This window comes from Hippoglossus hippoglossus, chromosome 13, assembly GCF_009819705.1.
Source record: "Hippoglossus hippoglossus isolate fHipHip1 chromosome 13, fHipHip1.pri, whole genome shotgun sequence".
NCBI classification, from domain to species: domain Eukaryota; kingdom Metazoa; phylum Chordata; class Actinopteri; order Pleuronectiformes; family Pleuronectidae; genus Hippoglossus; species Hippoglossus hippoglossus.
The window spans coordinates 20,215,848-20,241,382 of record NC_047163.1 but is presented as its reverse complement, the minus strand read 5'-3'; the positions used below and the strand labels follow the sequence as shown (position 1 = coordinate 20,241,382).

The 25,535-nt window shown below is 39.5% G+C and overlaps 1 protein-coding gene across 12 annotated transcripts in view; it reads left to right on the top strand.

Moving 5' to 3' along the window:
• Positions 1-25,535, top strand: part of myo18ab (myosin XVIIIAb) — a 126,182-nt gene that overhangs the window by 91,653 nt on the left and 8,994 nt on the right. For 9 of the 12 annotated variants that reach the window (XM_034604267.1, XM_034604265.1, XM_034604266.1 and 6 more), the window contains 10 exons: positions 2,192-2,302; positions 3,529-3,633; positions 4,046-4,192; positions 5,699-5,812; positions 12,450-12,566; positions 14,415-14,498; positions 16,521-16,658; positions 20,005-20,190; positions 20,379-20,518; positions 22,194-22,238. In XM_034604267.1, the coding sequence (XP_034460158.1) occupies positions 2,192-2,302; positions 3,529-3,633; positions 4,046-4,192; positions 5,699-5,812; positions 12,450-12,566; positions 14,415-14,498; positions 16,521-16,658; positions 20,005-20,190; positions 20,379-20,518; positions 22,194-22,238 (1,187 nt within the window). The remainder of the gene's footprint in view (positions 1-2,191; positions 2,303-3,528; positions 3,634-4,045; positions 4,193-5,698; positions 5,813-12,449; positions 12,567-14,414; positions 14,499-16,520; positions 16,659-20,004; positions 20,191-20,378; positions 20,519-22,193; positions 22,239-25,535) is intronic. The other 3 variants (XM_034604268.1, XM_034604270.1, XM_034604262.1) reach the window with 1 other exon arrangement.

Here is a 25,535-nt window from a genome sequence, read left to right as displayed (position 1 = left end):
AGTATCGCTTAAAAAGGTTATGACATGTTAATGTAGAGTTTACTGCTTGTGTCTTCTAACCCTACATGGCCCTAAAATATCTAATTGTGGGTTTGAAGGACTAGTTTACCCCAAAATTATATCTTAATTATGACGACATCATATTCAACACACAGCCAGTGCAGTTTTCTCTCAGGCAGTAATAAAATGTCCCTTACTACTGGAGACTCAAGTATTACATCACTGTACTGATGAATATTTTACTTGTTTACTTGTGTTTCAAGTTCAAGTTGTATTTACTGCACTTTACAACTTTCAACAACTGACAGAAACTTGTTTACAGCTAAAATCCCTGTAGGTAAAATACAATGCAAATAAATAAACAACAGGTTTGTCCACTTGACAAATACACAACACTAATATTGATCCTATGAAGTTAGATAGTGGGATGCTACTAATACTGTAGACTACTGATAAGTTACATTAATACATATACAGGCTTTGAGTAATATTTTAAATATATTGAGGAAATTTGCTTTGCATGCTTTATCTTTGTGACAGTTAAATGAGAAGATTGATAGCACCAATGACAATGACAATTTTTTCCACCCACCAATGGGTGGAAAAAACATCCAACATTTTTTAGGATTTACCTCAGTAATTGTCAACACTTATACTGATATTATACATTTACATATGTACCCTTACGTATATGTTATGTATACATATACTTATATGCCCCCTGCGGAGACATTAAACCTCACTGCGGTAATTCTAGTTTTCTGTATTTTGAATTATAATTATTACTATTATTTCTTCTATTTTTGCTTACATGCAACTGAAAGACCGACAGGCAGACATAAACAATAATATCGACTCAGACAGACATTCACAGTTATATGTGTTCATGCCCCTGCCTGCATCCCAGCTAACACTTTGTACGGCAAGAGTGCAGCTGGTGTCAGGATGTGTTTAGCCTTGCTCAGTGTTAAGTCTGGATGCAGGAAATAACATTAAATAACATCTAGTCCGTCTCCGTCCAAAGTTCAAAAGTAAGCTTAAAAAAAAAAGCTCCATAGTTACCATGTATCCTCCTTGTTTACAAACAGAAATGTAAACATGATTTGTCTTTGTCATTTCTGTTTGTGTAATGATTCAAAAACAAGATGCAACCTGTTAGTTAGAGAGCATTGGAGGTGTTTGTCGGTGTATCTTTTGACTTTAGAAATAACCAGGCTATCTGTTTTTCCACATGCTTCTGGTCTTTGTGCTAAGCTAGGCTAAGCACATCCTTTTCAACCTGTCTCCACAGATCTGAGATTGATTTCCATCCTTTCACTCTTATAATAAATGATGTGAATGCTGAAGGAATCTTTTAAGCATTCAGTGGGTGACATGTTAGAAAGTACCAGAATTTGTTGACAGAAATTCACCAGAAAAGACACTTGAAGAGCAGCACCGTGTCTCAGGAGGGTTGGACCGAGCTGTGCATGCTACTGTCTTTGATGCAATCAAAGATACCAGATATCTTCATAGAGACTTACACATAGCAGCCATTGGGAGTTAATTACATTGGCCCCTGACTGTCTCTGATATCAGAGGAGCTACAAACATCAGTCGATATCCTACTGACTGCATGCAGAGCTGGGTCATCCACAGCTCGCCAATGGGAGCTGTAGGTGAGAGAAACTAAATGTAGTTTGTCAGAGATGTGTTGGACATATTCTCAAAAAACTTGGAGTTCAAACCCTGGCTCCCTTCCCCCCCATTCAACTGAGCGTGAAGTGGATGTGAACGCCTGATTGTTGGTGACAGAAATGGTCACACACAGGAACCAGTCCAGCATCGGAAAGATGGAACTTAAGTCAGACATCAGCTCTTATTCCAAACAGCAGCAGTGAAGTTTGCCTCGTCTTATGGGATAGTCTCAGAGCTGAGCAGTTTTCAGTTGGCAACCAAAGGGGTTGTTTCACTTTCCTCGTAAAGTGCTTCACATCCAGCTGCCAATTATTATGACAACGCGTTGACCTCCCCGGTTTTTCAGAAGAATTGTTCCTTTTCTGGCTGATGTTAATTCTGACACTTCTTTTGCAAGAAATGAGAATGTAATTTGGCAAATGTAGAGACTTTCTGAAAATGTCTGTTCAACCCTGGTTGTTCTTTCCACTCATTAGTCATCGCACAGCGTTTAATACCTGTTTTTCTTTAAAAGGCCAAGCTGCGTCTGGAGATGGAGATGGAGCGCTTGCGCCAAACCCATTCCAAGGATATCGAGAGCAAAGACGATGAGGTGGAGGAGATCAGACAGTCATGCAACAAGAAGGTAAAGTTTATTTCAGATTTTAATACACTTAATACTCTGTAAAATGTGTGCTGCTGTGCAGAGAGAGAGAAACACTGAGAAAACAAACAGCTAGGAAGAGAAACCATTATAAACTTGTTGCTGTCTGACATTTAATAGCTCACTAATGTCCTGATCATTATCGACTCAAGCAACCACTCAAACAGGAAGTCTCACCAGGGGTGGAATAAAAAAAGAATGATCACCACCAGAGTGGGTCAAGCTCCAATATCTCTACAGTAATGTATATATATTCTAGTTTTAGGATTTAACCAAAAAATGATTTCATGACTTAATTTGGTCTTTTTTTAGTCAGTCTTTAATCTTATTGTTGAATCATCATCTTGCACAAGGGAGGAGTGTTACATTAAGCCATATTTTAGACATGAACTCCTAAGAATGTTCGCACAATTGGGTCTGGACTTTCTCCGGAGTTTCTCTTTTACACATGAACTACACAGCAGGAGATTCTTCGCAGAAATCTCCGGAGCGTTCAGAGGGGGGTTGGTGAAGCAGACAGAGGCAGATAAATTCAGTAAAACATACTTTTCCACACCCCTACTTCCATCAATAGAACAGCACGATCATATCATACTCAACACACTGCTGCTCCCACTTTCTGTTCTTTTACAGGAATATGTTTTTTCTTCACTTATACAGTATCACCAGTATTCACAGTTTTTGCCACTTTGCTTGTTGGCCTCTGTAGCTTTGTTCAGCGATTGGTGCTGTTTTGGATTGATTTGCTTTGTGCTGACAACTCATCACTGGCTTCCACAATCCAGCCCTCATTAGCTCACATATAATAAGGTTATTTCTATGATGACACAAGCTGGGAATACTGGACATCTCGACATGCTGTCAACCAGTGACATTTACACAGTGGTTTATTTATTACTGATCTCTGATAGATTTCTTCTGAATAAACAATTGGGGGTAAATGCAAACACAAGCTTCCGTAGACTGGACAGTGTTAGAACGGATACATTTTTAGAAACAATAAGATATTTGTTTTCAATATCTCACAAACCTGCTAGATACTTTTCCTCTTCATGTGACAGTAATCATAATAATTGATCATTGTCATAGGTCAGCAGTTTAGTGTGCACTATGTATGTTCTTGTGTGTGATCAGATAAAAGACAGATAAGGTTACTAATTTCTGTGTGTGCATGTGTTTTGTATGCTTGTGTGTGTGTGTGTGTTTAGCTGAAGCAAATGGAGGTTCAGCTTGAGGAAGAGTACGATGAGAAGCAAAAGGTCCTGAAAGAGAAGAGAGAGCTGGAGTCAAAGCTTCTATCCGCAAAGGACAAGGTAACTACACCAAACACAATGTGATGGATCCCAGTCCTGTTGAATCTTTATACACAGTCTATGTTTGGAACCAGAACAGAATCCAGGTCTCACACTCATTTTAGAGTGTGGCATTATCATCGTGCTAGCCTGCATCTCTCTGATTAAAAGGTAAACGTTTGATACCAAAACATTTTAACAATATAGCAAATTGTGAATGTTGGGACTGCATACGGTGCAGGTATATCATCTATGAGTGCATAGCTTTAAATTAATAGTTTATGTATCTATACAGTAAAACTAACTGAAAGGTATACACTATATATATATATATATATATATATATATATGCTTCTGAATGGTAAAATGAGTCCATGTCCTATTCACATTTTATCAGTGGAGTTGTTGAAGCTCAGCTGTACCTGTTTTCCAGGTGAGAAGTGGAGACATAGAGACTGAGAAGCGTTTGAGGAAGGACCTGAAAAGAACCAAGGCTCTTCTGGCTGATGCCCAGATCATGTTGGACCACATAAAGAACAATGCACCAAGCAAGAGGGAGATCGCCCAGCTCAAGAATCAGGTACAGCCATTACAATACCAGTTTATGTGCAACCTAATACAACCGCTGTCGGTCACATGCTCGAGATTTCTTTTCAAATTACAACTCCAAACTTGACTTGACTACAATTCTATGAATTCGAGATGACTGCCCGAGTCAGTCATTTCAAATAAAATAAAAACAGTCTGTTGTATATGATACAAATGGTTCGAGATCATTAGTACCCAAACTTTTAACTTTTGATTCTTTATAACAATACAACAACGATGTTGGGGATTTTGAAAATGGCATTAAAGAGTAAAAAGAGATTTAAGTCCTGATTTCAGAGAAGCAGAGAGGATATAGATAAGGGAAATAAAGGACCTGCTGAAGCCAAAGAATGGGGGAAAAAAATAACAAATGGCATTTCAGCTGTGGGTCACACTGTCACTAAAAGAAGGGAGAAATGGTTCGATATGAAAAAGGCTTTAAACACAGCATTATTGTAGTAAAAATAATCTGACATGCTGTATGACGTTTGTTGTTTGAGCGCCTCTCTCTTGTCTGGGGGTTGACTGGATGAACCACGAGGCCGAGTTTAAAAATAACATCATTCACCATGAAAAAATTGAAGATTGCAGCAAGTTCTCCCGAATCACAGCACTTAAGAACAAATCGGTTTGTTTGAAGGGTTCTTGCATGAGGCTCAACTGTGCAATATTCACTGTGCTATATTCATCTGTCTGTGCAATATCAACGGTTCATGTGCAATCCATTCACTGTACATATTCTCACACTGCATATATTTCTTCCTGTCTTTACACTATATATTCTAGTTTATAACATTTATACGTTTCTATATTTCTATATATTTTTTATATTCCTTACACTTAAGTACTGCATGCTACTTATTACTTGCTGCTGTAATACTGCACATTTTGCCATTGTGGGACCAATAAAGGACTTCTTATCTTATCATATCTTATCTTATCCCGTCTAAATCAGAAGTGACAATATCAGAGAAGCTAGTTCAGTAAACGTCTTTGAAAGAAAAACATTTCTCTTTACTTCAGCCTTCACCCACTCTTGCAGTTTTATATTTTTTATCACTTTCTTTCTTCTCTGTTTAAATTTTTTTTTTTCATTTAATTGTATTCTTTTTATTTTTTATTTCCTTTTCTTTTAAATGTCATTTTAACATGTTTTTATATTACCTTAAATCTGTTCTTTTACATGATTTACATTTGCCACCAACACACCTGATTTATTTTGTTCTAGAGCATACGGTAGTGTCAGGTCTATTGATCACACTTGACCGACTTATGAAATTACATCAAACTCTCCTATACCTCCCAATGGAGACCTCACAGTTTGAAATTGGCCAGTGAACAGTATAACTGTGCTTTCTTTGAAAACGCAAACAATCACCATTGAATTTAACAACATAAATTAGGACCAGAATATATAATTTAACTGCCTGTATAATTAACCTCAAAATGTACATTTGCTGTAAAGATGCACTTTCCTCGATTTCTCTGTCCATTCCAGCTGGAGGAGTCTGAGTTCACCTGTGCATCCGCAGTTAAAGCTCGTAAGTCCATGGAGGTGGAGATTGAAGACCTACACGTCCAGATGGAGGACATCTCCAAAATGAAGCAGGCGGTGAGTACAGCGCTCTGCTTTTCAACCTCTCATTCTTGACAAGCTGCCTGGTGTGACTCACCCACGGATGGCAGTTTTGATCAAGTTTATGGTTAAGTTTACTGCATGTCGTTGTTAAATAGGAGGAAGAAGCTAAAGCTGTCATGGCTTTTGGAAATGATCATCAGTGGTGTTCACGTAGGTTGGGTTTTTTAAGGCTTTTATAAGGCTCTGCCATCTGTGGTGGCAGGAGGGCGGCAGTAGATATGTCAAAGCGGCGCCTTCAGCCGGAGATAAAGGGTTAGAGGACACATCTGTTCACTCACAGCTCATCCTCCTACTCCCACTGTTCCTCATTTTCTGGGAGAGGGTGAGGTGGGGGGTTGGGGTATCTTTCTTATTTCCCTGCAAAAATATAACATTTTACTACATCTACATCTTTTTTCTTTACATCTGTAGTTTTTACTTTTCTTTGTCTATTCTTCTTATTTTATTGTCTCCTTGTCTGTTTTGACCTTTACATTTTCCGTCCTTTTGACTTGACTTTTTTTTACTTCATGCTCTGTTCCCATGGCAATCTGCTTCCACGTGTTGGTCAAACAGCCTTTTTCCTTCTTAACTCCTTCTTTTTCCTGCTATTCATTTACCCTCAATCATACTCTCTGTATCACTGAGGTTAAATCTCTGTGTTTTCACTCCTCCCTGTTGCATCCTTCCCCCAAGTTTCATGGTAATCGGGCTAATCGATTTTTGCATAATCTTGCTAACCAACCATACAAACCAACATACAAGTGGTCACAGGTGATAACAAAACCATAGTTATTGTCAAGTTGACTTTTTTTCAAAGATAATACTGTTTTAAACTGTATTTAAGTAATGAAGTAATAATGTAATATTTAAATGAAATATTATTTACATTTTACTCATTTTCTGTCTGCTGTACTCCTTTTCTCTCCCTCTGCGTTTTCCACTCAGAGTTAATTGTAATGAATGAAACAGCAAATTCACATTAGCTCCATGAGCCTGTTTGAAAACTCCATCTGACTTTTTTAATATTTCTCTCTGACTCGCCTCCAAATCAGAGCCCCTTTCAATGTGCATCTGATTGCTGCATATATGACATAATCCATTAAATCAACACTGTGCAATTATGTACAAAAAATATGCAATATGCAAATGTTCTCCTTGTGTTGCAAAATGTGATGCTTACGCTTTTCAAAAAAGTGTGTTTCTTTGCTATTGAAAGGCAACCACTGAATCATCTGTCTTCAGTATTATTATTTAGTTATGAAGAAAACTCACAGATCTATACATCCCATTCAAATATATTGGCTAAAGGTGGAGGGCACTTGCTGTGGCTCATGGTTCAACGCTTATGTTAGGATAAGCGGGGAAAGTTTGACAATCTGCTGTCAGTCTCCGCAATTTGTCCAGCTTGTCTTGGGGAGATGACAGTGCGCTAACAGTATCTCAAGACAATTAACCATTAGTAGAGTTTACATTAATGAAAGCAACAACACAAAGTAATGAACTAATTTGCCTCTGAGCCTGCCTACTTTTCTGTTCAGAGCATTGTACCTGCGCTTGTTAAAGTTTGGCCCTGGCTCACTGGACCTCTCAACTGGAATACATCTGAAAACAAAAGAGGGGTAACCATTCCCTTTATTTTTTGGAATATAAAATTTTTTTTGACCCGACAATGAAAACCCAGACTGCCTGTGTTCAGAATACATCCCCCCCAGTGGCAAGGAGAAAAACAACAACCCTGATCTTCCATATAAATCACCCAGAGGTGTGGAGAATGTTGTCTCTACCTATACTAGCACACCTTTAAAGACAGAATCGGTCATGGTGGTAGAGTGACCATCTGTCAGGATCAGAGACTGGACACTGAGACCACTATGTTGACCCTATTTTATCATAAAAATCAAAGAAACACTGCTCTGGGGAATCCACACCAGTCTCAGCTTGTTTGATAGAATGTTTCACTGGCTGAAAGCAGAAGTGGACAGAAAGCACTGACCCAATAGACACAGGAGAGGGAACAAGAGGAGGAGAGAGAACCACCAAGAAAGACAGACCCTGACTCTCAATGCCACTTCCTACCCCTGACCTTGTCCCTCAGCCTTGGCTTGAGATGACCCATCCCCTTCGCACACAGCCACTCTCCCAAACACAGACTTCCCCGGACTGACCCTTCCTCTATACACCGTCATTCTCTGTACCAGCCACCCCAGTACCACAGGTGGTGCTACTGATTGGTTCAATTGGAGGTATATGGAGCCTAGTGTCCCCCCACCATTGCAACGACCTCAGCGAGACTCCCTCCCCTGATCTTCTACCATTTAGAGGCTCACTGAGCAAATCTGAGCGAGTCTGTTTTATATTATCTAAAAGAGCACAAATTTGTCTGCTGTCTGGCAAAAATGATGTGTGAAGAGGTAAAGTTGTGGCTGTGAGGACGAGTTAAACTGAAATATTCCAGACAGCTCACTCACCCGAGCTTCTGAACACTCCGTTCATTTATTTCCATCAAGAAAAATTGCAGAGAAAACATTGACTAAACCACACATTACGAGAAATATTGCTGAGAAATAAAGTTATCGTCTGGTTGAGCTGCACGTACTGACATTCAAATAAAGTTCCAATGTTGTGGGACTAGTTAGTTGCAAAGAAAAACAAAGATCAAATGTTTGTCCTTAGACAAACTCATAGTGGGATTACTAGCACCAATGACTTAGACAGGCAACTCAAAGCACTTTATCTTTCAAGTGAACGATCTGGAGGAAAATGTTAGTTTGTCTGAAAGGCGTGTGAATTTCTGATGAAGTCTATGATATTAATAGCTGAGATTGTTGGTAGAGGGACAGCACAGCTCATCACTTTTAATTAGCTTCATCTTTCATGACTAATTTACCAACAGCTTTACAGCAGCATGCAACACCGTCCCTGACACCCCAAAGGAACTTGAGGCTTCACAACTAGTATACAATGACAATTCTCAAGTATCAGATGTTTGTTGCAAAACCAAGCTGACCTAAAAGGGATATGGGCCATGGATGACCTCATCTCTGTATTTATATTTGGCTTCAATACTCAGTTACTTGTTTCTTTAAATTACCTTGTACTTAAAATACTGTATTATCAATATCTCCATTAGCACATACTTCTTTAAAGTGACAGCTGAGACTTTCATCTCACGTACTTATTCTTGACCTATTTTGACCTTTTATTATTCTAGTGCTCTTGTGTTTGACTATCTATCTATCCATCTATCCATCTATCTATCTATCTATCTATCTATCTATCTATCTATCTATCTATCTGTCTGTCTGTCAACAAAATGACGATCGATCGTCATTTTGTTTTTATATCAGGTTGTGTAGGGAGAGGTTTTGACAAGTATTTCACTATAGAAAAAAGAACAGACTCTGAAAAGCAAATGCAATTAAATTGTTTTCACAGAACGGGTGGTCCCTTATGTAGAATAAACCTCTAGCAGAGATAAGAAGAAGGTGTCACCTGCTGTTTGTTTTAAGAAGATGTCTTTGAGGATGACCTCTGCAGCACACATCCAGCCTGCTGGGAAAGTAAACGGCTGTTAGAATTGATGATAGAAATAGTTATTGCATAAACTGAGGATTTTCTTTGTATGATTCACCACTGGCCACGTCAGCAAAGACAATATCACGCAAATAGCATTTCTTTCAGATTGTCAACAATCTTTGGCGTTCTTCCACCATTCTCCTGGCATAATTGCAGTGTTTTGAGAAAATTGTCTCGCATGTTTTTGAAAGCTTCATTTTTCCACTGAGGGCCGCAGCAGTCTGAGAGGAAAACTCAGATTGCACTGACAGCCTATTGTTAAATGTGTTAAATGACAGTTTGATGCTGCCGACTGGAACGTTTTTTATGTGTGTGTTTTTTCCAAGCATCCATCACAATATCTTTCCCCACCGCACAAAGCTGGAGCTGGGTTCATAGCTTTTATCAGCACTCAGTGAGGCTAAGGGTGGATTTAAAAAAGGAAAGTGAGATGTATAAATGAATCTGCCCCAGATCGCACACGGATATTTTTAGTTACTGAAGTAAATGTCACAGCAGTGGGTGGTATTAATACAAATAAATGCAAAATAACTTATCTACCTTTGTAATCCAAATCCATATAATCAAGCTGTCCTTCGATTCTGTGATTTTGGTTTATTCTACATCTTGTTTGGACTCTTTCTTAATGGGATGGATGCCAAAGTGTGAGCTCTGCCTGTCTCTGACTCCTCTCGTTTATCAACTGTGTGCAAATAGATTCATTAGCCTTTTCACACAGTCACATTACTCATCATTTATTAATCCATTGCCCTGCACCACCAGCCTCCCTCCTTCTCTCTTTTATATATTATCCCTGTCATTACTGAAATAGAATTACTCCAGCACAGTCCCTCCCCTTCGACTGAAGGTAAGAGGCAGTCACTGCTAGTTCTTAGCCTCTAATTGGATCTGGGTTATGACTGGGACCCTAAGTAACCTCTGTTGGGCCCTGTGATTGTTGAAGAGCTAATAAGGGCTCTCCTGAGAGAAAACCCTTTGCTGTGCATGGAGTGGCACACCCACAAACTCAAAGCTTCGTTTCAGACCGTGACCATTTAGTCACACTATACAACTAGAAATGGCTGAGAAATTAAAGGAAAAAACTGAAACTGAGAGGAGAAACAGGATGACACTGCCCCCATTCATGCAGCATGAGGATTAAATTAAAAGGTTTACCGAATATGAAAGTGATGTAACTCATAAGCTATGGCCGTTACAGTCAGCTGATCTCAACCTAGATAATCACCTACGGGAGAGTTTGGTCCTATGTGTTGGACAGCTCTCTTACGACCGTCATTAAAACACCACATGAGGGATTATCTTTCGGAGGTTGTGCTCAGTCTGGCAGCACACGGTGTCCCAGCATCTTACTAATAGCTCTTTTATACCAAAACCTGCAGGTATATGCAGGTTATTTAAACCCAGGTAAACCCACTAAGTAACGATTTTCTTCTTTTTCATTGCCAGTAGAGGAGTTTGCCTCTCTGTTTTTTCCTGGTTCACCCGTTCACCCCGGTTTCTCCTTTCCATTAGTGCCAATCGTATAGCCGATTAAAAACCTGTGTCTATCGGCCAGATGACCTGGGATTGAATGTCGATTAAATCCATTCCAACTGTAGACAAAATTCAGATGTTAGTTTTCTATTTTCAACAGTAGAAAAGGGGCTCATACTTTATGATGTTTTTTCTCTCAATTTTATCACCCAGTGTATTAATGGTGGTGATGCAAGGAAAATGTATAGCTAGCCGCACAAATTTTCATGTATCACTTTTCCCTCTGCTTAAAAATATAAATATACCCATTCCATCAGACACACATGATCCAGCCAAGAGACAAACATTGCTGAAACACTTTCTGTGTAGTTTTGTCTGTGACACAAAAATGTGTATAAGTGCCATTTTTCACATCATCATGGCTGCCTCCCACTAAAATGAATATAGCAGTAGAGTAATATAATATAATTAGCGTTACCTTTCGGGGTTTTTTTTGCAGCAGATATTTTCCACCTCTGTGCATTCTTTTGCGGTTGGACCGAAACTCAGTATTATGCCATCTGCGGGAATGTCATGCAGATAAATTACACAATGACCATGTTACTTACCAATCTGAAACATCCTGCTCCAGTCTTGTAGTACATTTTCGGGACTACCGGCTCCTCTTGCTGCCACTATTAGCCATTGTTGTTTATCGATGTGCATCTACCAGCCTGTACCCGACTTCCTGACACTTTCGATCTGCGCTGGAAGCAGTTGACCAGTTGCAAGAGACGGTACCTGCTGGCAAAGCAGAGCAGACTGGGCTTTGTAGTAACAGGGGCATGAGCTGAATCTGAGGGTTTGAGCTGAGAGTTCCAGCTGCTGCGAAGGAAGAGTTTGAACGAACTAAAGTGTTTTCTGAACATTGAAGCCTGCAAACCTTTTCAAGTAGTCCCCCAAATAACTATTATGAACCCAAAAAACAAGCTTAATAGGTCCCCTCTAATTTATTTAATTGTATTTATGTGCTGTTGATCAGTGAGTTTGCGACCACATGTAGACTAACTATATCAGCTATGACTCTAAGTTTTGGTCATGCATCATTGTAAATCAGAGTCACCTGCAGCACAGTTAGTTTTTGTTTTTTGTTTAGGGCTACAGCTTGTGACAAGCAGGTCTTCTTTTCTATTCTGGTTGACTGTGATAAATTATATTGTTTGTTTCTCTAGCTGACAGGTAGATGCCGGACTGCGCATAATGCACTGAGTTGTGGATAATGCACACATCTTAGCAGATTTTATTTAAACTACCTTCTTTATAGTGTTGTGTTCTACTAAAACTTATTAACTCATAATAATCAGATGTTATTATGCACAATCATAGACTTACATGTATAACAAAGATCGTGCGACGTGTTTTTTGGTTACAATATACATTTTATTATAAAAACAAAAAAACAATTCTTCCTATTCAATCATAATTGCTCTTTATTGCAAAAATAGTCAACTAATAGTGCAAAATTCTATGTCTGCACGGTGACATCACAGCTTGGTCTGTCTGTTTACTCGCCTAATTTGTTTTGCTCTGCGTTGTTCAGCTGGAGGAGCAGCTGAGTCGTGTTCAGAGGGAGAAGAATGACTTACAGTCCAGAATGGAGGAGGACCAGGAGGACCTGAACGAGCTGATGAAGAAACACAAGGCTGCTGTGTCACAGGTCTGCTTTTCTCCTCTCAGTCACTTTCATATACACTGAGCTACTGGAATAATTAAAACCTGAAAATTACAATTGCTTAGTAATACTTCCATTTCCTTTCTAAGATTTATTCTTTTAATGAGTCATTTATAATTTTACTTAATTAATTTTACTAAATGGAAATAGAGAAATTAATTTTGATGATTATAAAAAGCTTTTTAAATGTAACTTTTTCTTGCTCTTTTTTCTAACTGGTCTGCCTCTTTTATTCCATCTCTAAACTGAGGCATGCAGAGTCTCCATTTCACAGATAGAGGAGATACAATTTTATTAAATTCAACCCAAAGAGCAGCAACAGAACTGGCTGTCTTTTATATAGTCATGTGGTTGGAGCCCTGACTGTTAAAACTACTACTTTATCTTTGCATGTCAGTGACGCACTGGTTTATAACTGCTAGGAAGAGAATTAATTAATTTGCCCTGACCACCATAACACAGATTAACACTTAAAGGTTCAGTGTGTATAATTTAGTGACTTCTAGTGGCGAAGTAGCATGTTGCAGCTGAATACCCCTCACCTTAGCCTCCCCTTCCAAACTTGAAAGAGAGCCTGTGGTAGCCTTCAGTTGTTAAAAACTCAAAAGGTGTTTAGTTTGTCCAGTTTGGACTACTGTAAAGAACATGGCGGCCGCCGTAGAGAGGACCCGCTCCCAATGTAAATATAAAGTATTTAAATATAAAGGGCTCATTCTAAAGAATATTTCTCTAAAAAGGAAACATTGCCCTTTGGACACGAGTACATCCTATGTGTGTGTGACAAGCCATTAAACTGTTAACCCACACATATGACTATCTTGATAATGCTATCTTAAAGTAACAGTGAAATACTGTTCCACTGATTTTAGACCAGGTTTTTGATAACTGTGTCAGTCTGAAAATAGCAAAGACATGTGCGTCACTCTTTGTGCCAAGTGTGAGATTAGTCCCTCAAACATAATCATCTGTCATATAACAGATAGGTGACACTGTCTGGCTGTTGTATGCTTTTTCATGCCAAACAAAACATTTACCCAGAATATCAGCAAGCTGATCCGTCAAGATGCACAACACCTGCACACACAGTCTAGCCTGCATGCTCTATCCCATCAAGACTTAAAGCAATCCAAAGTTAATATATAAAAGTAAAAATCCCAGGATCAACCTTCACTTTGAATTGTTTGAACATCGCCCATCCCTGCCCAATGAGCTCCACTTGTGTAAGGCGATGGTATTTGGTGAGTTCCGAGTGCCTGCCCTCCTCCCATTAGTATTAATGTAGCTGAATGCGCACATGAGCAGCAAGTGGAAATGAAAGTGCAGTAAAAGTGCTTTCTTTCCATCCCTGATGGCTGATGAGTGATCTCCCTCACTGGCTCCAAATGAATCCATCCTTTCTGTCTAAATTGAAGCAGCTGAATTCCCGCTGGGACCGGCTGTAGCAGCGTGCTTCATCTACTGTGAAAAAAAGCACTTGTCTCAAATATTTCACACAGGTCACATTGAAATCAGATTTATTGATTTGCTTTCACTAGACTAAAAAAATCTTTCCAGCAGATTTATTTGTCTAGGTAATGTTATTGTGATGTCACCGTGTTTTACTGGATCTACTTTGTATGTTTTATAGTTTGGTTTTGATGGATGTCTTCAAGTTTTAAGCTGTGTGCATAGTCTGCCTACTGCATAACTGATAGCATACTGTAAAAGTGAAATTCTCATTACCCTCCACCATCAGATAGAATAAAAGAGAAAAAAATGTTTGATGTCCACTTACAGTATCATGCTGCTTCCTGACTTATCTTTTTTCCCCCCTGTGTTGTTTCTTGACTACAGTCAGCCCAGAACCTGGGTCAGATCAGTGATCTACAGGCCCAGTTGGAGGACGCCCTCAAGGAGAAGCAGGAGGTTCAGGAGAAGGTAGGTGCCAGCGTTTTGCTCCTACATACAGCTGATAGTGACATGCAAAGAAAGGAAGACTTTCACTGTTTTAGTCTCTTAAATATGAGGCTCTGTGGAAGTTGAGATTTGTTATGGATTTTCTGCAGATTCTTTTTTAACTAGTGCAGTGCCCATTCTAGACCTGCCTGTTTGGAATCGACTGTTCTCTTGTCCTGTGTTAAAGGGATCGTTCACAATTGAAGTAAATGGCGACCACTGCTTCTAATGGAAAAAAACAACAGAAAAAAAACATTAAATGCCTCCATACTGCTCCCCTCTCATCAGCTAGCGGCTGCTAACTCCTGCTTAACATCTACTGTTAGTTGGTAACTTAAATTGTGCAGTAGACGTTCAAACGTACAAGGGTTAGTCACCATCTAGTCCTATGTTCTAAAAACAAAACCACTGTTAGTGTCTCATACACTGCATGTCAGCTATTTCATAGGTCTGCTAAGCAATCGACACAATCTTCACACCCAAGTTCACAACGCATCAAAATAAAAGTTATGTGATTCAGGTCAATATAAAGCCTTGCTGCAACAACACTAACTTTGGGCTTTTACTGTGCAGACAAATAACTAAAGAGGAAGTGATTTTATGAATGTTGTTGCCATGACAGAGATCAGCACCAGTGACACCCATGAATGTCTGTCAGTCCCATATGGTGAAATAAATTTAATCAAAGTATGAAAATGATCTGGTGGCGATTTTGACCTTCGGTTGCTAAAGTTTATCCAAAGATGTAGACATGACACATTGAACTCAGTCCCTGAAGGCACATCAGTTGTTATTGCCTGCAGAGCTTGAATTGGAAATTGTTAATGTTGCACCCTGAGAACTTTTTTGAGTTTTCTTTGTTGCAGTTTCCACTGAAGAGCCTCATTTACAAACTTGCATGAATGTGCAGCACCGCCTCAGCCCGTTTTCCTTATCCTAAGAAAAACAAATACAAACCCTTGATGTAATTGATGTGTCATTCAAGCAGAGCGGGCACTGAAAATATGAGACAAAGATGGCCAACTTGGTTTCCCGACTCAGACAAGCAATAAAGCTGAACATGCTAGTTCTGTCATCCTTTTAATGGCTGCTGCAGAATGAGTATTTTTCTCGGTCAGACACAGCTGTATTTGACAAATCAAACCCAGCCAAGAGGAGAGGGAGCGCCCAAGGGATATTTTGTCCTAGAATGACCCATGCCCACAATACCATCTGAGACCTGAGAGTTTCAGAGCACTTATCTCCAAAGAAGAAGGGACAATCATTCAAAGTCTCTAAAGCTAAAGAGACAACAACCTGTCATATTATTTTGAAATGGTAATATCACAGGTTTTTACCAGTAAATTATCTGAATCCATCACAAGGATGGGTTACCATTTTAATACTTTTCATGCCTGTTCTGATATAACCAATACCAATCAAACTTTAAATTATACCTTTCTTTGAAGAATATAAAACCTTAAACTGAGTTTACATGCTGTGCCTTGTTTATTTAATGAGGACACAAGAAGAAGCGGGCTAAATACAGTGGTGGAGTTGGGATGTGGTAGGCTTTGCAAAAAGACTGGAAGTGGAACGGGATCCGCCCCTTAATCCGCATCGACATCTAAGTTTAATTGTTTCCTCCGGGGCCCAGATCCCATTCCTCTACCAAATTAGATCTGCTAACAAAATGAACCAACAAACTTACAAACCAAAACTTGGTTACTTTGATGAAAACATAACCTCCCGGCGGAGGTAAAAATGCACCTACCCAATTTAAAACACACTAATTGACAAGTTGTATCTCATTTGGCTAATCCAAAATTTCAAAGCACCAAATATTCAAACTACTTTAAATTCTCCTTTTGCTTGTATGCCCCAAGAGGCTAAAGGTTTCTAATTCAAGCAAAAACAGCAGGGGTAAAGGCTTATTTACCTCTCAGAACATCAGCTACTGTAGTGATTGCTTTAAATGTAATCCTAAAAACCACGAATATTAACATGTGTATTTGTGTGTCGTAGATGCAAGCTCTGCAAAGCCAGCTGGAGTTCCAGGAGCAGTCCATGGTGGAGAAATCCCTCGTCAGCCGGCAGGAGGCCAAGATCCGTGAGCTGGAGACCAAGCTGGAGTTTGAGAAGACCCAGGTCAAACGACTGGAGGTGAGATCTAAAAACAGGTGTCAAGGAGTGCTGGTCTTGGTAGGTGTGTTGGAGAGGATATGGAGGACATGACAGATTGGTGGTACGAGGTTAAAATGTGCCGCCTAGGTCAGAGACTGTCTTGGGAAACAGGAGAAAGTCAGGGTGAACTTAACACATGTAACCATTTCTGCTTAACTTTTTCCTCTAGCTTGTCTTACTTTCGTTTGACAATACTATACTGTTATTCTGTCATTTTTAAATAACTTCCAGATTTTAATACATTTTGCAGGTTCAGTTTAGTAATCACTTGCCATGCAATGTGCTCACCAATACATGTTTCCTCTGCTCCTTGGTCTCCAACCCCAAGATTTCATATTTGGGGTGAATTGTTAAGAGTTTGGATAATAAACACCAGGGTTAGACTCATTCTCCCTTTTGTTTTGCTTTTCATGGTTTCTCAACAGCAATAAAACTGCAGTGAGTGAATATTTCAGGTTGCCTGAGTAGTGTAACTTATCAAAGCTAGAGGTAGCAGTGCTCAATCAATACAGCTTTGAGGAGGCAGACTTACAACACCCACTCAGTATGTGAAATGTGGACAGGTTGGCTAATGCAGGAGCCAACTCACTGGAAAAGTGTGCTGCTGGCATTGATGCGAAAACCGAATACACATTCCCTGCAGATTTAAGCCTCATGCAGGAGTCATCTGTTTTAACACTGCTGAAGAATAACACGTAGGTGAAGAAAGTCTGCTGCAGCACGTTATTGCATTATTGATACAAATAAGCTCATCAATAGTTAACTTCTGTCTTCTGACTGGGTTCTGTGGTACACTCATGACCATTCTCACTGAACTACAGCAGGTTATTGTTCATATTATTTCTGGGTTTACTTGGAATGTATGGATTTTTATCTGCTACCGTATTGGAGTTTGAGCTTTGGATTTGTTGATGCAGACTTTTGAGCACCATGATATTAAAGATATTGCTATATGCTGAATTTTTTGTCATGCTTGGGACAAGACTTAAGACCTATCATTCTAAGTATGTCAGATCAGGTCTAAAATGAAATATGTCTCAACAAATATCACCTAGATTGCTATAACATTTGCTGACTTTGTTGATCTCCTGACTTTTTCTCAAGGGCCACTTGCAGGGTTAGGGTAAGCAAGTAGTGTTCTTGCCCACATTTTTGGTAGACCTCAGCAAAAAAACAGTTGATCCTCTTTTGCATGTAAAACCTTGTAGTCATTTTTTTGTGGAGCTCTCTCTGCTCGCGTTCCCATTGTGGTAACAGACGGAAATAAAAGATGACATAATTATTTTTTTCATGCAGGGCTAAAGACAGTCAGAGCATGTCCAAAGATGGTAATCAGCTTGTCTTTGTAATCATGTTAACATGCCGATGTTAACGTTTAGTGAGCTATGGCTGCAGCCTTATTCCAAGGTGTGAAAAATGTTAAATCAACCCAGTTAATATGCATGATTGCAATGATGTTCATTGTATAGACAGTATTCATGTATTTCTATTTTCATCTGACAATCACGGGATAGAGCCCATGGGGTTTCTGCAACCCAACCTAAAGTGCAGTGTTGTAATAACCAATAGAAATAATGGCCAAAACCAAATAATTAAGATCCAATTTGTAATAATCCATAATTATCCTTTAATGGCAACATTAACACCAAATTTATTTTCTACAGAAACTGCTCGTCTGCTCTTGGGAGCCTTCAGGCAGATTTTGTCCCAAACAGATGTAAATCAGTCTCTATGTCTGGAATCTGGTGTAGCTTCTGCTTAGTTAGATTTTCTTTGAACATACTGAACTATTAGTTATATTCCTGCCAGTTTATTTTCCTGCGTATCACATATCATTGTGGCTGTCCAAAAGTCTTTTCATATAAGTAGAGTAATACATATGTAGTATTTTATTAGGTATATCATGTAATTATTCAATCAATTATAATATATCAGTGGAATATATCAAATCATGGTTGTTAAAATCAGAGGTGTCAGCTCATGTTCAGATCAAATATCAGAGTGGAGAAATAATGTGATCCCAGTGAGTCAGTGTCTGTGAAGTGTTTGTTGGTGGCTGGTTTGTGTCTTTCTGAACCTGTTGATCTCCTGAGATGTTTACCTACAACTCTATTGTTTTAACTCAGAACCCCCAAAAAATTAAAGAAAATACTTGAGGTGAAGGATCTGCAGCAGAGATCATGTCAAGTTCCATTCCTGTCAGTCAAGAAAGGAAATGAGAGGCTGCAGTGACAAAGTTTTGTAGTAAATGTACAGATGAATCTGGATTTCTGCTCAGGCTGCAGATGGTAGTCACAATCTGGAGTCAACAACATGAAGCAATGGAGCCAACCTGGCTTGTCCAGGCTGCTGGTGGTGGTCAAATTTGGGGAGTTTACACACTTTGGGCCTTAATACCAATCAGTTAATCAATCAAGGTTTGAATATCACAGTCTCTGTTACTGACCATGTTTATCTCTCTATAGCCTCAGTTTACCATCTACTAATGGCTTCTTCCTGCAGGATAATGCTCCAAGTCACTAAGTTAATGTCTCAAACTGGTTTCATGAACATATACATTTTGTATAATTTTTGTGATGTGGTAGGAGAGGAGTTTGGAAGCATGACTGTGCAGCTGATAGATCTGCAGAAATTATGTGATACAGGAGATGAATTTCAGAGGAAATCTCGAGACACGATTCCTATCTGTTGTGATGTGGACGAGCAAGTGAAAAAAACATCAGAATGTTTTAATGTTCCTCCCTGTTCTGTGCATCAGAGAGTGCAAGCTCACCCTGCCTTGTCATGCACTTACCCCACTTGTTTAAGATATGAACCTTTGACTTTAGACCAGAATAGTAGCTAGGTGCAAGATAGATTGGCTGAATCAGTTACTCTGACAGGTAATCAATATCACTCTATTATCACTATAGGGTTAAATGCTATAATACAGCACTTTTCTAGTGTTTCTATTCAAGTCCATTTACACACAAATTATACAATGTTTCACTTCTCTATCATACATAAATCCAATTCACAATTTGGGGGTCAGTGACATAAGGACTGGATGAGTCGGGCCACCAACTTTCCATTAATGGGACAGACCAATCTACCTCCTGAGCAACAGCCGCTCAATTAATGAGTCTAAATAAAAAATATAACGGTGATCAAATCACAAAAGTATTCATTCTTGTTGAGGAAATGATTTAAAGTTGCTCATTTAGTTCACTCTCTCACTCTATGTTTGCCCTGAGCTGGTTTTAGTATAGTGTTCTCACTTTCCTCAGTGAGTGTATATGGTATCAGTCTGACTGTATCATTAAATCTTCTCTTTATTGTCTTGCAGAGCCTCGTGGCTCGTCTCAAGGAGAACATGGAGAAGCTGATGGAGGAACGAGATCAACGCAGCAGCAGCGAGATTCGAGAGAAGGAACAGAACAAACGTATGCAGAGACAGATCCGCGACACCAAAGAGGAGATGGGCGAACTGGCCAAAAAGGAAGCCGAGGCTAGCCGCAAGAAACATGAGCTGGTAACGATGTGATGCCAGTAATGAGACAACTTGCTCACAGTTTGAACAATGAGCGAGCAGTACTTTCAGATACACCCAGCGTTTTAAGAGTGGACTCTGTGGTATCCATCAACAGTAAATCAGCACCATTGAACTGTGTAACCTTTTGTAAAAGTGAAAAGTTCCTCCTGTCTTTGTCTCATTAACAGGAAATGGACATTGAGAGCCTAGAAGCTGCTAATCAGAGCCTGCAGGCAGACCTCAAGCTGGCCTTCAAAAGGATTGGTGACCTCCAGGCCGCCATCGAGGATGAGATGGAGAGTGAGGACAATGAAGACCTCATTAACAGGTACAAAAAGTAATCTTCTAGGTTTGGACGTTTTGAATAACCAGAAGTTTGACGATGTAATATGAACTGTAGTATAAACATCCAAAGACAGTTTCCCAAGGAATATTTCAGTCACTAAGTGCACATCATTACCATGTGTGGAGCCCAGTCTTCCCTGGGTCATCGAATGGCACCAGTATGTTGTAGTACTAAAACTCTCTTGTTCTACATGAGGCAAGGTCATTGTGTTAAGTGAAGGCTAAAGGTAACTGTGGTCTGTACTTGACTAGAATACTAATTATTATGTTATCTTGACCAGAATACACAAAAGTTTAAACTGACATCAGACTCAAAAATATAATCTTGAATCAAGGTTCACTTGCTCCATTCCCAAGTATTTACCCACTTGTCACAGTCTTCATCATCAGTTTGGTGAGTTGTTGTCATCATGACAGTTGGAAGCTTTAGAAAAAAATGGGTAGTGGACTTAAAATTGGTGCTCCCCAGGTCAAGAATGAATTCATACTCGCCTGAATATTTTAGTCTGGATATTGTTCTTACCTTTCAGTTCTATGTGTTATCCACTGTTTCTGAAAGGATGTATGACTGCCCTACTTTTCATGTGACTCGATCTTTGCTTTAAAAGTGGCGGGACAGAAACAATGTCAACATGTTTGTATACCATAAATTGATGGATTTGTTTCAAATTTCAGGCATTTTGCTATTATGTACAGCAGAACCATGCTGATATTATATATATATCTATATATATATAGATATATATGTGTGTGTATGTCATATGACCTGACATTATCTTGTGCACTCACTCTAATCTGTAAAGACAAACCATTGTAACTATTCCTAATTCAGCCATCACAGGTTGCCCCGGTGAAATAGTTACATATGTCGTGTTATTTCTTTTAGTTTCTGAATGAGATAAGAAGAGTGAGATAAGAAGAGTGAGATGAGAATGGTGACATCGGCCTTATGTCTGTACATAGAACAGAGCCTGGTGATCAGCAGCCAGGCACACTGAGTTCCTGGAGTCTTGCCGTCACAGTGAGGTTGCCTGCTTTCATCATGTCTGCACAGAGAGCAAAACCTCAGCCTGTTCTCAACCCACGCTGTAGCCGTAGATTTTCCTCAGAAGCGCTCGGCAGAATCCTAACTGTTGTTAGTCAAGAAATCTGTGCTTTGCTTGGCAAACCGATGTCCTGACTTGGGCTCTCTGCTCAACATAGATAGACTCAATGTGTGTGTCACCTGAAATAGTCAGGAGTTATCCCAGCAAATGTCTTAGTCTGACTGTATTATTCACAGTAAAATGTCCTGTCCTTTCTCAAGGCCTCTTATAAGAAAATGTAGTCACTCTCTGAGCCTCACAATGGTCCCACAGAGTGAGCGTTGTTGTCTGTAAGGTGTTTTTCTCTGCTCTGTATGCACGGCACAAGATAAGGATGAGATGGCATGCTGAGTCAATATGCGAGGCGCACAATACGGTTAGTTTGGCAAAGAGAAGTACAACCCTGTCATCACAGCGTCTGCCATTACATCCATTGTTATTCAGATATTTCTAAGCATCCTTGATGTTTTTGTTTTTTACCTGATTCTTACTTCATGGTTTCCTTTTGTTTTGTCTTTTGTTTTTCTGTTTTCTTTTCTTTTCTCTCCCTCCACCCATCATCACTACGACCAGTTTGCAAGACATGGTGACAAAGTATCAGAAAAGGAAGAACAGAACGTGAGGAACTTGAACTCCTGATGATTCCTTTCATCACTGGAAATGATGCAGCTTTCTACAGTCTTTGAACATTTAGTCGAGAAGTTGATAGTGGAGAGAGAAAACCCACAGCTTTTCTCTGGGTTTAGTTTCAGTCCAGTAAGTCCATCACCTCTGGCTGTCACACCATAGAAAAGACAGAAGAGCTGATATTTCAAGGAGAAATTCCCTCTGACTTAAAAGATGAAAAAGATATTTGGAATACATCTGGCTTCCCCTGCCGCTTTTGTTGTTTCTGGATTTCTCTGATTCCTGTGATAATTCTAAACTATTATCTGGCCCTCTGAATCAAAGAATGATGGCTCAGTTTCAGATCCAATATGTTCAACAGATCAAATAGGGAGAAATGTCTCATAGAAGAGGCAGAGATACCGTAAATCTAAGGATTACTTAATGTGTGAAGACTATAGAATAATGCATCATCAACAGTGCACGGAGATTCCCCCATAACCCCAGTTTACTGCACTCTTCACTGCATGCCCTCACATGCTGAGCTGCATGAACGCCACTGACAATATGTTACTTAAGCCCCAGCATGAAACCAAACTCCCTCAGATTCACTGTACGGTTAACCACTCACCGAAGCAGGTTTGAGGTCTCCCTCGCAGTTCTCCATTATGTCGCCAAGGGGCTTATCCAGCTGTGTTTGCTGCCTTGCCGAGGGTGTCATGTCGGACTCTGCTGTTGTTGTGTTTGAACAGCACCCAACCTGTCAGCCTCTCACTCCCTGGGCGCTTTCATTGCCCCGCTCTAGGGCTTGATGTGACAGGGGCTCGGGGTGACTGCCCTCCTGACAGCAGTAAAGGAGGGTGTGTTCCACATTTATCTTTGACTCGCAGTCACTCAATAATGCAGAATCCTCAATGTCTAACAAAGAGCTGTCTTGCTCACCAGGCAAGTAGCACACATGTAGGGTTAACCTCTGGCTCCAGTCTGTGTTTCGTTTTCTGATGGTGTAACTCTGAAATATAAGGCACACTTAAATACTTTACTAAATAAAGTTAGCTGTAGCTGAGTAACTTGTAGAAATGCTGATTTCAGGTAAAGTATTAACTTTTATATTCCTTTTTTTTACACTAATTATTATTACAGAGATAATTATTGATGTAAACAGGGTAATCCTCAGGTGAGTATCAAACTAGAGAGCTGTATTTGACTTAAGTCCCGTATCTACGAAATATACCAACTCACAGAATCATATCTTGAAGTGACAACTCTCATTTCCATCATGGTGTTGAGAAAATACATATATTTAAATTAAAAAAAATTAAATCCAACATCTCACTTATATTTAATCAGCTTATCTCATAAAAATTCACTTAAACTCTAGTCCTCCTTGTTTTTGGTGATGCCAACTGTCATGGTCCTAATATCTCTGCCAATAAAGCATTGCTTTTAAATCGTAGTTACCAGGGTTACTTTTTCTCTAATGCTACTGCCGGCTTAGCTGTCAATCAAACTTGTGCTCAACCTGCCCACTCAGAGGCTTGTAGAATGAAGGAATATGTCTTTCTCTCTCTCTACCTCCCCCGTATTTTTAATCCATCCATCCATTTCATTTTTGTTTGCTTATCGAGGACAGGTTCAGTGACAGTGACAGCAGTACTGTTTTCCTGTTCGTCCTGGGGGATCCTCAGACTTGCCAGATGTGATATGTAATCTTTCCAGTAGGCTCTGTGTCTACCTTTAGGGTTTCCTACCAGTTGGGCGTCCTTGAAGATTCTCCAATTAAAGGAGACATCCTGATCAGAAGGAACGGATTTAAAACTCCAATGCATGACTGTATTTTTAAACAACCAACTGAACAAAACAATCTGCAGTAAGAGAGAGCAGCACATAGTCCCCCTGCCTGTAATACAACATCTGAAAATCACTTTGTCCTCTTTGGTATCTGGTTTGGCAAATATATTATTATTTTAATATGTGCAATTTATATTGTGCTGACTTCACCGGTCACTGCAGTGGGAGTTTTGCAGCACTGATAAACAATGTAACCTAAGCGTGTGACACTGTGCTCCCCTGATTGTCTTGGAGAGGATGCATATGTCTGTGCTCCAAAGCCACAGGGACTTCACTGGGCCGACAGTTTCATATATCGGATGCATAAACAGTGGTGTCTCTAAGACCCAGAGACACAGAGGAATGAAGCCGAGTAGAACAGAGCAGGACGATCCATAGACGCTAATGATGAATGTAATAGTGTGTAACAGAGATGTACAACCAATTGCGGCAGAATGTCACAGACAATTAATGTCTCCTCAGCCCTGTGTTTGTTTGCTTCCCCAAGGCTCCCAGCAGGGCTTAGCTAATGGTATGGTGGCCGAGGATATAAATTTTAGATGACACCATGTATGAAGGTGCTCAATTACATAGAGCCCACCATTGTGGTCTTGGCCATAGACCAGATTGGTGTCTCTGTACTCTGAATGTGTTATGGCAGTCTTAGAGAGGAAATACAGTTTTTCAGCTGCAACATTTACTCACTCGTGACTGCAATGTTTCGGCAATATGAGAAAACTAAAACCTAGTGGAAGTATGTTTTGTTTGACTATTTTTAGACAAACTTTAAATTTGCATGTGAAAGAAATCTGCTTAAACTTCTTTGATTAAAACCTAAATATTGCAAAAAAGTTTACACATGTTGACTCCTTCCAAAAGGAGAATGCTACTGCAACCACAGAATTATTTTCACACCTTGAAAAATATATCAATCAAAAACATAAATTCCATCTTGAGTGGAAATAAGGAGTGAAAAAACATGATGTGTCAGGGTAGCGGGTACTGAAGTAATTCTAATTTTTTGTGTCTTCTTGAATATATTTCCAGAAAGATAGTTTATTTTGAGCTTGTGGAAACATAACTATTGCGATTAACGGAATGGATACATACTGCAACAATTTATTTAAAGATTGTATAATTAACAAAAAAGACAGCTTCAGATGTGTCTTGGGTCTAATCTGATGCTATATTCACAATACACTACACTACACACACTGGCCTAATAAGCTGAGTAGTTTGAGAAGCCCAAACCTGCCTGCTATAACTTAAATCAATATTCTATTAATTTGCAAAGCCGGTATGCTTTGAATGACGCATAACATTGTCCTGTATCCATATCAACATATCTGCAAAGTTGCAAAATGTTCACATTGAACATAGCTAGGTTTGTGGTTAAGGTTAAATATTGAAAGTCAAAGCTGACTTGAGACACATGGTTAAGTACAGACTTTTCAACCGTAAACAATGTTTTTCTGAGTT